This window comes from Micropterus salmoides, unplaced genomic scaffold, assembly GCF_014851395.1.
Source record: "Micropterus salmoides isolate LMB-PRFRI ecotype aquatic unplaced genomic scaffold, ASM1485139v1 Ms_hic_scaffold_19, whole genome shotgun sequence".
NCBI lineage: Eukaryota > Metazoa > Chordata > Actinopteri > Centrarchiformes > Centrarchidae > Micropterus > Micropterus salmoides.
The window spans coordinates 21,837,213-21,849,715 of NW_024041039.1; the positions used below are offsets into that span (position 1 = coordinate 21,837,213).

A 12,503-nucleotide genomic window follows, 5' to 3' on the forward strand; every position below is an offset into this window, starting at 1 on the left:
AGTATTTCAGAAACTGCTGATCTACTGGGATTTTCACGCATCTCTAGGGTTTACAGAGAATGGTCCGAATATCCAGTGAGCAGCAGTTGCGTGGACAAAAATGCCTTGTTGATGTTAGAGGTCAGAGGATATTGGGCAGACTGGTTCGAGATGACAGAAAGGCTACTAGCAAGGTGTACCTAATAAAGTGGCTGGTAAGTTTAAAGGCACTGTATGTAATCAGTCAGTTTATGTTACATATGTGATGTCACCCTGTGTACTGCAGCTAGCAGCAAGTTAGCTTAGCTTAGCATAAAGTCTGGAAATAGGGAAAACAGCTAGCAAGCCTATGTCTTAACACGGAAGTTGTGATATATATAATGCGTTAAATAGTGAACTTTAAAGGTGCTGGTAGGCTGTTTTTATTACCTTTGGACAGAGCCAGGCAAGCTGTTTCCCCTGTTTCCAGTCTCTGTACTTAGCTAAGCTAACTGGCTGCCAGCTGTAGCTTCATATTAACTGTACACACTGGGCATGAGAGTGGTGTCAATCTTGCAGCAAAAACAAAAACGTATTACAACAAACTATTCCTTTAATTCCTTTAAAAAGTGTAAATGATTTGCCTTCCCTTGCCAGCAGGCCATTTCATGACTGTGTTCTGTATATGTATGTATGATCTGCACTGTAGTGATCAATGTACTGTACAGCATGTTACATTATGAACAGAGCTTTAACATGTTTTCACAAAAATATGGTAATATAACATTCCACAACATGTGCTCTCCATTATTTACCTGTCCCACCAATTCTCATGCTTTCGTAGTCCAAATAAAATTCTACTTTCAATCACTTGTGATTTCTTCTCAATACCAGGCTAACCTATCTCATCTGCTGCCCAAAGCACATGCATGGTTCCATTCTATTATCGCACTGAACCTATACAAAACACTATTCAATGATTCCCCGTAAATTTAGGCTGCTTGATTAATGCCATGAAATGAATCGTAAATTGTTTAACAGAGATACAAGGAAAATGTCTTGCAGTGTTCTTGAAACCTTTACTCAGTTACGCAGCTCCAAGGTAAATGAAAAAATGAATTGCTGTTTCCTTGAACGTCAGTGTTTTGACGTGCCAACGCTGATATCATATCACACGCTTGATATGAATTTGCTACTGCCATACTGAAAGTTTGAAAAGTCTTTGAAAGTTTAGACATTGTGATTACATTTATCGACAATATGAGTTTTACATTGTTCCCAGGTTTGACTGGTGAAGAGACTATATTTTTATATGAACAATAGATCAAATGACAAATATCACAATATCACAAAACTCTGCATTTCCCCTCAGCTCTATGAAGCATTTTAGCATTTTCCACCTTGTTGTTTTGGTTTTTATTTGGTCTCATTGCTCCTATTAACGTCAGCCACTGTATAGAAAATGATAAACCCACTATATGCTACCTGCCTAACACCACCAATAGTCCTACCCACTGCTGTGGAAGAGACACATTGTCTGCTGTTTGCAAGGGGACAACTGGAAATAAAGCAGGAGTTCGTTAAAAAACTGCAACAACCGCAGCCCACTTGAAACTCTTGCCACAAAGTGAACACAGATGCACGCTGGATTGTCAACAAACTCAAAGAAATGAGCAATCATAAACTAGACAGGGTTACAGTGAGGATAGTATTATGCCGACGAGAGATTTTTAGAATTTAGAGGGATGCGTGCTATGATTTGCTGTGGAAAAAAATAAATGCGACTTAGGGGCTGCATCATTGTCTTGGACAATGTCATAGAATAATGTTAGAACAAAATCAGAGTCTGATATTGAGAAACAGTGTGAGCAGTGTATCACTTATAACAGGTGTAAATCTATTTCAACAAGACCAGTGTGTCTCAGAGAGGGCTGCTGTAAAGTTAACTATTGTAAATGCAGAGGAGCTTTTTAGAAAAGCCACACAATGAGACCAGAGCTATGGGTTCTCCCATACCTGTTAAAAGGAGATTTACATGGCAGGCAGTGTTCTCCACATTTACTCTTATGTAAGCTCTTTTCTGAAAGTGAAATACTTTTGCAGACTCGCCTCCATCTCCTCCTTGTGACTAACATGTAACAGCTTTTCATACTGCACTTTACCTGGAAGAATTCCCGACTCTCATGACATACGAACTTCTATAAAATCTATTTGAGGTTCCAATTTAAAGACCAATTGAGGGGATTTTGCAAAGCTAGTTCATAAATTGCGTGTGCACTTTAGAAAACAAGAGCAGCAAATTAAAGGGTTTACTAGAGGATTTCTCCCATGGCCTTTTGTGGTGGTAATCTTGACCTCCATACCTCACCCCCAGTCATTATGTCTGGCATTTGTGCAGAACTCCTCCTCAGACATGCTTTCCCTTCATCACAATAAACAAATGGCGTCAGTTGTTCCTTTCCTCATACTCTTGTTTCACCTTTAGATATGCTTAATGGGTGGTAATGCGTGAGTTTTTCCAGGACTGTTATCTGCTCAGTCCTACAGCAGATAACAGTCTTATTTATTTCCTCCCCTTGGAAATCTACGCATAATCATTACAACCTGAAAGGATGAAAGCGAACTGGGTGCATGTTAAAGACGTGAAGCAATTCCCATGTTGGAATAGTTAGGTATTGTGGACTATTTTTCACACTCTGTCCTTTCTCTGCTTGTTGCTTTGACATGAACTGACATTCTTGATGGCGCAAAATATCTTTAGCTGTCAAAATAAATGAATGTTCAAACTTCAAAGCGTATTTCTCAAGGCCTAATGTTGGGAAGAACCGGTTTTGTCACTCAAGATCAAATAAACTCTGTTTCATCTAGAGGGGAGTGTGGTGTGAAGGGTGTTTTTCAATAATACATGAGTCCGGAGCAAAATGTTACAGATACTGCGAGAAGGTAAAGAGTTGTCAAGACAAAAATGACTGGAGAGCTGAAACAAATGCTACATTTTCAGTAGTTTTATTGAAAAATGCCTCTTCTGTTTCAGAAATAAATAAGAAAATAAGGCTGTGTGGAATTCACAAAATGTGCAGTTAAAACATGAGAAAAGCAATTCTATGTCCATAGTCTTGCAACCAAATCAAAACTCCATAGATAGAAAACAACAACTATATTCTGACTTAGAAATCCTCAGTAAATATACAACACAAACATGCAATTCCACCTTTGGTAACAAAACAAAAAAAACAAACAAGCTTGGTTTGTTACAATAAATCAGATTATCATTTGGTTTACAGGCCTAAGAAAACATCACAATGCACACATCTTTGGGGATCAAATTCATTTACCTTTTTTTTTACCGATGGAGTATCTCAAACAGCTTTACATACTGAAGTTTGACATTGTCTGAAAGTGTTAAAAAACATACATACTGTATTTCCTTTGACATACGTCCTCCCAGTTTTCAAATGATTAGTGCATTACACATTGGAGTCCGATAAACACTTGCAGTTATATTACAAGCAGACACTTAAAGGGAACACTCAGCAAGCACACAGGTTTGTAATGAACGAAACATGTAGGTTTGTATTCATCTTGCTAAACTTTCTCATGTCAGAAAAATATATGTTCAGTATTGCCAGGGGTATCAAACCCATGTAAGTACTAGTTTTGTTCTGAAAATCACTTTATCCTCACATATGTGATCATGGAAGTTGTTTCAATATTACATAACTCCTTGTTGTAGCTATGATGCTAGTGTTTCTGTATTTTTTGTGGTAGTGATCTCTTTCCTCGTTGGTTTCGTGAGTAACCGGGTGATTGTATTGTCTCAAACTCTCCAGCTGGTTCCACAGGTATAGACACTACCTCAGGTTCAGGCTGGTAGCGGTCAGCTAGAAAAATATTTGGGACGGCCAATCAAAAAAAAAAAGAGTTGCTTCTCCAACTTTTCACATGCACAATTTAAGTTATATTGCACTATGGAATTCCCAAAAAATTCCCTGTGTCAAACTATTGCTTCCTAAAATACCAAAAAAGCTAAATAAAAAACAGTTTCAAATGCTGTGATGACATTTACAATAAAATCCATCAAGCTATTGGATAATAAGATGTAGTATAATAACCAGCTGATACTACAAAACACACATGGGAATGGCAAGAGAGCAACATTTATCACTGATCTGGCCAACGTACACAAAGAGCATGATGATTAAAAGTACAAGTGGAACATGCGTCAGTCTGGAACAGAGCTGTTTAAGTCACTTGAGGCGTTGTAAACAGAGGTTATGCTGGTGGTAAGTAAGCAGAGGGTTATGAGGCACAAGCTCAATACAGATGTTAACTTGATTTTTAGTGAAACGTCCTGGTTCATACAATCATTTACAAGGCACAAAAATTAGTTTTATTTACACATATCACCTCCACATTAATATTGCTTTCCTTTATAAAATCCTCTTTGTTAGTAGTTGTTTTGGGTGGTGTTTGTACATGCTCCGTCCTTCGTAGAAATATTCAGTCTCTGCTTTTTTTTGTTTTTTTCTCCCAACGGTTTGTGGTTCAAGATGCAAACAGGCCAGCAGGTTGCCATCACTGTAGCTTGTAGCTGTGAGATGATGTTAGTGCCAGTACTGCTCCATTCTGTTTTTTGGCTTTTGTAATGTTTTAAATGTTCAATAAGTATGTCCATGGTGATTATCCTTACATGCCCCATAGCAAATGGGCAAACATCTCAGAAACAGGACTTCAAAGTGTAAGTGGCACAGATGACTTAGAACGTTTACTATGCCAAACCTGAAAATAGTTCAAAGAGGGTGTGAGTTTTCTCTGTGGGACAAAGTTATAAGCATCTTATATGATTTAATGCAAGTCATCATTCACCACTAGCTAGAATGCTTTACATGCCAGTTTTAAAATTGTACATCAAATGTATGGAGGTATTGGAATATAGTGGCTCCAAAGTGACTGTTCACTAAACCCCAACCCTAAACAGCGATTGTCAAATCCTAGCTTAGCAATGGTAACCAAGCAGTGGAGCTGTAGAATCACATAAAGAGTTTGGAGTTTGGGGTCTTTTTTTTAGCCTTTCAAAAAACACAAATACGTACAAGAGTAAAAGTGTAAGGAATAGATTAAACAGCGTTTATGTTAGCTAAGTTACTATTTTACTAAGATGAGCTAAGTTACTATGTTACTAAGCTAACTAGCTTACTACTAACAGTGACACAACAGCATAAACCCATGTCCAAGTAGCCTAAGCTAAGCAGTAAAACGGGATTGCTAAAGTAGGGGTCTGATTTTACCTTTTTCCTTATCATATTTTAAATAATCAGACTAACTAGCTTTACACTTAATACGGGCACAATACTGTTTCTTTATTTCCATGTTTTTACATCAAGGATCCTGATTTTTTTGCCTCGGACATTTAGCTTCCAATCCACTCATGAAGCTAATGTTATCTTGTTAAGTTTGTATGTATTAGACGTAGAAATGTCTAATAGTTGTTTTGCTACCTTGCCTGCTACCTCACGATGCCTCCCCAGTCTGGTCTATAGCCATGGTAAGCGAGGAGGGGCTTAGTGAACAGTCAGTTGAACTTCTTTTGGAAATAAGTTGTAAGAGCGTTCTTTAAAAAAATAAATACTCTGGAACACTTACATTTATATCTCCATACATTATCAAAGTAGTAGTGCACGGAGTTGCAAATGTAATTAGTATGCATACACTTGCATACACATACTCTTTTATCTAATGTAGTAGCATGCAGGACCTAGACAGTGTTGAGTGTACCTGTGTATCCTTGTCCATTGTAAGGAATGCCAACACACTGAGAAGAGTCACAATATCCCGGGGGTCCTGGTGGTCCCCTCACCCCTGGAGTACCCTGGCGACCTGGAGGGCCACGAGGCCCAGCGGAGCCAGAAGGACCTGGGGGTCCCGTTCTAGACTCTCCTGGTGGCCCTGCAAAGGAGAGAGAAGAGGTAAATAAGGCCAGTCTGTAATGTCTCTGGAGCTCAGAACAAAAACCCACTGACATCACCCGTAAATCTTCAGTGATTTTTTTGTGGGGGTAACAGGGGGCTGTAATTTAAAATTTTCAGTGGCTCAATTAAAAAGTTTGATCAAGGAAAAAAAAAGTCTGGGGTTGAGTGGAGTAACCCCCCCCCCGGCCCCATCTGTCTAGACGGTGAAAACTTAAGATGGAATTTTCCCCCTCACTCTTTTTCTCTCCCTTAAGTGAGCCCATGTGTAGTCAATGAAGCCACCAAAGAGAGCTCATTGTACAACAATCTGCTTCTCACCCACACACACATACAGTACACACACACACACACACACACACACAAAAGTGAGTCTGAGTCATCAGTCCTCAGTTGTTTCTCACTTCATTCACAGAAACAGACATGTCAGTGTTTGGTGTTGTGGGGTAGACATCAATAGAAGGTTCCTGTTGTTTTGCAATAGCTTCCCGAGGGAAAGAAATTCTTCTGAAGTGGTGAGCGTTTTAGAGAAAACATACTGGATATTAATTGGCATTGAGGAAAGGATATGTACTCTTTCAAACTGACATATCAGCCTAATAACATTCTTCAACAATTGTTTCTAAAATTGCATCATGACCTTGACTAAAAACTGAGTCAAGATTTTCTAAACGCTAGTCACAGAAATTCTCTCCTGAATGATGAACGTAAATACTTTCCATTTACTGTAGATCAGATGTGCACAGTGTTTGGAGAAGGTCAGTATTCACGAGACATAAATCTTTGAGAAAGAAAAGAAATGGGAATGTGTTTGGGGTCCCTCCAAAGAATTTATGCGGTGCAGCTGCCCAAACCAAAGTCCCTGAGACACAAATATTGTAGGTAAATTTTGGCTTCTAGCTGGAATGTGTCATTTTAACTGGACTAACTATGCACAAAAAAGCTGTCACTGTGAAACTGTGTTTTAGTGTAAAATTGAAGTTGTAAGAGAACCGCAGAACAACAACTTTCTCGTGAAAAATCTAGCTATTTTAGCCATGAAAAGGGAGAAAAAGACCAACTGTGTTACCTGGTGGCCCACTTGGGCCTCTCTGTCCTCTGACTCCAGTTCCTTGAGAGCCTCTCTCTCCCTTCTCTCCTTGCAAACCTACATAAACAAGAGAAAAGAGTTTAACGGGGCTTTCACACCAACTTCGTTTGTTCCAGACTTTCAGACTTTTCAGTTTGATCCAAACCAAAATTGCAGGTGTGAAACCTCCCCTGGACAACAGTTCCGGACCAAATAAATTTGGTCCAACGAAAAGAGGTAGTCTCGGTCCAGATCAAACTGAATCGCTTGGTTCGCTTCGTTTCTAGCGTGAAAGCATTTTTTGGATGGTTCAGACTTTCAGACAGACCATTCACAGGAAGTTTGGTGATTACCGTGTGAACCAGAAACAAACAAATGCACAGAGAAATGCATGGAAATGAATCTCCTGTGACAGCTCATCCTTTGATGCAAACGGCCACTATGGAAGTAAACTGCCACTCCCGTCTTTGTCTCTCCTCGAACAGAGATGCAGAAAGATTGCTTGCTGTCTTCTCTGTGCGAATTTGAACGAGCCTCGAGTAGGCTATAGGCTAGTTGGTGCTGCAGGTAGTAATCCCATAATAACAATACAGTGGCAACAATATTAAATATTCATCCCTCATTCATTCAGTCTTCTTAAAGCTACCAGTGTCAAGTACAGGCAGACGCATCCCACATAGATGATGACGACAGGAAGCAGGTCGGTCACGTAAAGTCCTTTAGTGCGGTCGCATAAATGCAGTGTGAAACCAAACCAAAACTGACCGAATGTATCAAAATGTATCAAAACATATACTTTAGTTCGGACATTGGTGTGAACTTTCAGGTGTGAAAGTCCCCTAAATAACTTTCACACCAATAAAGCATATTGGTGTGAGCATATAAGCAAAAAAAACATAACCAATATCTTGAAATGAGTAGAAATCCTTAAGGTCATGAATAAAACATAAGACGAGCAACTCAGGATTGAAGACTATTTAGCAATGCTAAGTTGAGTCATGTGTAGGCTACACATGGTGATAAGGTTATGTTGTTGTTCCACTTATTGGACCAACACTATAGTCTACATTCAATGTCACTGTGACCGTAATTAATTAATTGCTCACCATTTGCTTATTATTTAAGTACCTCTTTCTCCTGGAGTTCCAGGTAAACCTGGGTTTCCAGGGAAACCAGTTCTACCAGGTTGTCCAGGCTCTCCGCGGGCTCCATCGTTGCCAGGAGGGCCAGGAGGGCCGATAGGGCCCGGAGAGTTGCTACGATATCCAGAAGGAATCTGATTCAGCATCATGTCAATTCTGCTCATCTGACCTGCAAGAGACCAACAGAATCAGTTGGAGTTTGGATTGGAGTTATGCTTTAAGGACTTCTCTGAAGGTTAGGAAACATTTTGCTCACTGTTCACAAGCTGTTCACAAACTTGTCTGGCAATGGAGCGCATCATGCCCTGGGATGCAAAGTCTCCCTGGAAAACAAAGACATTTTCATGAAGAGATGGCATTGCTTTTCTCATTGATGATGAATCATAACTGGAGTATGCTAATTTCATTAAAACACATAATAGGTACCCTCTCTCCTTTCTCTCCTTTAAGGCCAACAGCTCCCTGTTAACGAGAAGAACAGTGTTAGAACAAGCAACAACGTCAATGTGACCATTATTTGTGTCTGGTTATTCAGCACATACTGGGTTTCCTGGATCTCCTGGTTTCCCTGGTTTTCCAGTAATTCCTGGTACACCTGGATTTCCAGGGCTTCCCTGAAAAAGAAAGAAAGTGTTATTTTAATTAATAATGTAAAAACAATGTTTAACTCCCGCTCCCTGTTAAGGGTTATGTAACAAGCTCTAAGTTGGGATCCTTGACATCTGCATGTGGCACAAACTGCCAAGGAGATGGAAAAAAACACATGCAGGGATATGATGCGCGCACACACACACATACTCTTACACACCAGCCACCAGGCACTGCTAATGAGTCTTGGAGCACTCAGGATGGTATAGTGCATGTGAATTCTATATTGGCATGTTGCCTGTTGGCATGATGGCTGGATTAAGTAGATTCAGACCTCCCCAAACCACAGAAGAAGAAAATGAGATGCATGCACCCTCCTCGTAACAGTGGAGTCTGCTTTTTTTATGTGCTGTTCCGGCAGAGTGCAACTGCGGAGCCAGAGGAGTAATTGTTGCAGATATATCAGGAAATAAAGCATGCTCCAAGGAATATTTATTTGGTTCTTTATTGCACAACACAAAGACAAACACACACACTCACCATGGGCCCTGATGGGCCTCTGGGTCCAGATGGTCCCTCCTTTCCTGGGGGCCCCTATGTAGGAACAACATACAATCACACGTGGGTTATAACACACTGGGGACCCCATTCATGCAATACATCAGTGTCATGACTTTATATTGGTTTCAGCCTTGAGTCTGTCTTTTCAAATTACATTTATAAGTAGTGGCTCAAGTATTCTGGCTGATGCAAGCGAGAACACGCAGTGCAACAGCAAAGAATTACACCACAGTCCTTCTGTATATGCTGAGTTAAGTGGGTGATCACATGCAAACATAGCTTAAGTAAGTGCATCCATTTGTAGGCTTTGAACACAGTGTGTACACTAAGCAGGCCTGGAGGTAGTCCTTACCCGTGCTCCACTTGGTCCAACAGGGCCCAGAGGACCACGTGGCCCGGGAGAACCCTGGGAAAAAATCAGACACACTTAATAAACTGCTAATGATCAGGAACAACACATTTATACAGCTCCCTATTGCCTCTGTTGAACTAGAATTTACAGCAAATAATCCCGCAGTTTCCCATTTATTTAGCCAAAGATAATATATCATCTTGTTACTAAAAAGTGGAAAAGTTTCCCTCTTGTCTGTTGACACATGATGTCTACTAGACATCTGCAGACATTGATGTTATAATAAGCTTTATTGTATAAAGTAACGGAGACAACGCTGCCAGTAAGCTCTGAAGATCATAGAATAGGACTTTCTCCCAGTGTCTGAATTTGCTTATTCAGAGGCCAAAATAACCTGTGGTGATGTTCTCTCCAATTTGAATGGTGGGAGTTGGCTGAATGACCTCAGCTGGATGAATGAACGGTATTCAGCCAAGAGATGGCTATGTAATACCAGCCCACTCAAAAAAGTTCCACTTCCACCAAAAAGTGAGAAGAAGAAAAGAATGACATCTGCTGTCAGTCAAAGACGCTTGACTTCAGACAGACTGTAAGTCTTTACCATGATCGTCTTCAATTACAAGGTGGTGGAAGAAAATGTTCCATTCTCTGTTTCCCCTTTGGTAACCTGAGTCTGTGCTCCATAATAATTTAATTACATCACTGGCCTTCTACTGTTTGTCAATCAACAGGCAGATTTGAGAGTGTGTGGGTCTCCCAGAGGATGGCATGGTAAACCTCCCACTCCAAGTGTGGTTTCAATCTCGCCATGTGGACTGAATCCAGGCTCCAGCAGCAACCCAGCCCTCTCTATGGATAGTATCCTGTTTCCTGTTCATAAACCACAAAATGAGTGGGGAGGACTTACTTGCAGGCCAGGCTGGCCGGGGTCTCCAGGATCTCCCTTTGGTCCCGGTCGACCCTGGAGGTGGAAGAAGAGGTTTGCAAAAGAAGCTTTGGACTTTGTTTCATCCTATTTAGTCTGTGCTTGTGATTGATTTCACGTTTTGACAAGAACATCTGCAGGTAAGAAAATAAAGAAGCTGGACAGAAGTAGAGAGGAGTTTAATCTGTTATGACTTTAGCTGTAAATCCCACTAGTAGATCTGCTACAAAGAATATGTCTACAGTTGTCACACAAACTGCACATTCATATCAACATGGGCACTAATCATATGTGATGGTGTCTGTCATATACATTAAACTCCATCTACCATGGACATTTAACTATTTATTCCCTAGCTTTTTTAGTGTAGGTTAACTTACAGGTTCTCCGGGTAGAGACAGTCCATTAGGTCCTTGTGGACCTGGTGGTCCCATTGCGCCTGGGAGTCCTGGATCACCGCGTGGACCCATTGAACCCTACAGCATTACCCAGACGAAAAAAACAAAGATGTTTTACAGCTACAATCTTACATAAGAACAACCCTAATCAGACTTTATATGGCACAAATGTAGAAAATAAACATTAACAGTGGAAATGGGCCTTTACGGTAGTTGACACAAGACCCCTTTAAATCAGGCAGAGGAAAAATATGCAGTCGATAACTGAATTCAGATGTATGTAACGTGTTTTATCTGACGTTGTAAGCTAATGTGAGGCTGTAGGAGAGCAGTAAGTTAACCATTCTTATGTGTGGATTTAGCAAGCTTCATTGAACTGGTTCAATTACAAATACAATTGAATTACAATGTATCACATGCTTAGAGAGATGTAAGGTGTTACTCACAGGGTTGCCGGGCTCTCCTCTATCTCCTCGTGGTCCCTTAGAACCTGGGCTGCCCTGGAAAGGCGAGAAGCCAGAAGCAGAGAGTGAGTGAGAACAACAGGAGCACATTCCAGAAGCCCTAAAAGCTGAAGCCCTACAATATCCTCGCTAGGGCTTAGTGAGGTTCCCAAGCACACATATTCTAGACTTCTCCTCGGGACTTTTGTACTGTTGTTTTTCCAACAGGCATTTATCTGTTGACACTTCTCCCTAAACTCACATTTCATTGCATGCCACTCATCCTCAACTGCTCTTTCTAAAGGAAAAGAAAATACCACTCTCGAAGTGAGGGACATCCTCAGTCGAAGTCTAAGCTATATAGCAGGCAAATGTCAGGTAGATTATTATAGGCAAACAGTCATTATAATACTAGCAGAGAAAAGTATGGCTTTATCATCATCATTGAAACATGTAAGACTTCTGAGAAAACCATCAGGTGAAAACAAAACAGACATAGAGGAGGTGAAGATAGAGGACAGAAGACCAGGAGGGATGATAGTGTGAGCGGTCTTTACCAAAGGTCCAGGAGGCCCCTGAGGGCCAATGCTGTCTTGTGTGCATGTGCAAGAGTGGGGAAGGGATGGACACTTGGCCTCATCTCTCTAAAAAGGAAGAGAAAAGTTAAAGAAATTGAAAAGAGAAATAAATGCACAAATAAACTTCAGAGAAGTATTCTTATAGTCAATTTCACACCAACCCACTGATAATTGAGACCATGTCTTGGCAATCAACAGCATACAAGGGGTAAAAAAGAAAATCCTTGGTGTAATTTTGTGACAATATCTTGGCAAACCGTGGTTTTGACTTTGCTTGGAGTTTAAGAAAAAGAGACAGTGAGGAGACCCAGCAAAGGTCATGATGGAACAGTGGCTCATGCTGAAATGTGACTGGAATAAGCAAAGTCAGAGTGGGGCTTTAAGACCAGATGCTCAGTGACAGCTGCAAACGTTGTCCACATTTTTGGAAATGAGACATAATGAGTTATATAACACTGCAATCATTGACGTGATGTATTCATATCTGATACAAATTATAGATGATTTGCTCATAATTGGATAA

At 40.5% G+C, this 12,503-nt stretch overlaps 1 protein-coding gene across 1 annotated transcript in view; it reads right to left on the minus strand.

Annotated features, from left to right (window-relative positions):
* Nucleotides 1-2,948: 2,948 nt before the first annotated feature.
* Nucleotides 2,949-12,503, minus strand: part of LOC119910210 (collagen alpha-1(XII) chain-like) — a 56,616-nt gene continuing 47,061 nt past the window's right edge. Inside the window, 13 exon segments of the mRNA XM_038728681.1 lie at nucleotides 2,949-3,839; nucleotides 5,734-5,904; nucleotides 6,994-7,071; nucleotides 8,122-8,304; nucleotides 8,392-8,458; nucleotides 8,562-8,597; nucleotides 8,678-8,749; nucleotides 9,264-9,317; nucleotides 9,637-9,690; nucleotides 10,544-10,597; nucleotides 10,942-11,037; nucleotides 11,406-11,459; nucleotides 11,960-12,046. Of these exon segments, the coding sequence (XP_038584609.1) occupies nucleotides 3,700-3,839; nucleotides 5,734-5,904; nucleotides 6,994-7,071; nucleotides 8,122-8,304; nucleotides 8,392-8,458; nucleotides 8,562-8,597; nucleotides 8,678-8,749; nucleotides 9,264-9,317; nucleotides 9,637-9,690; nucleotides 10,544-10,597; nucleotides 10,942-11,037; nucleotides 11,406-11,459; nucleotides 11,960-12,046 (1,146 nt within the window). The 3' untranslated portion in view covers nucleotides 2,949-3,699.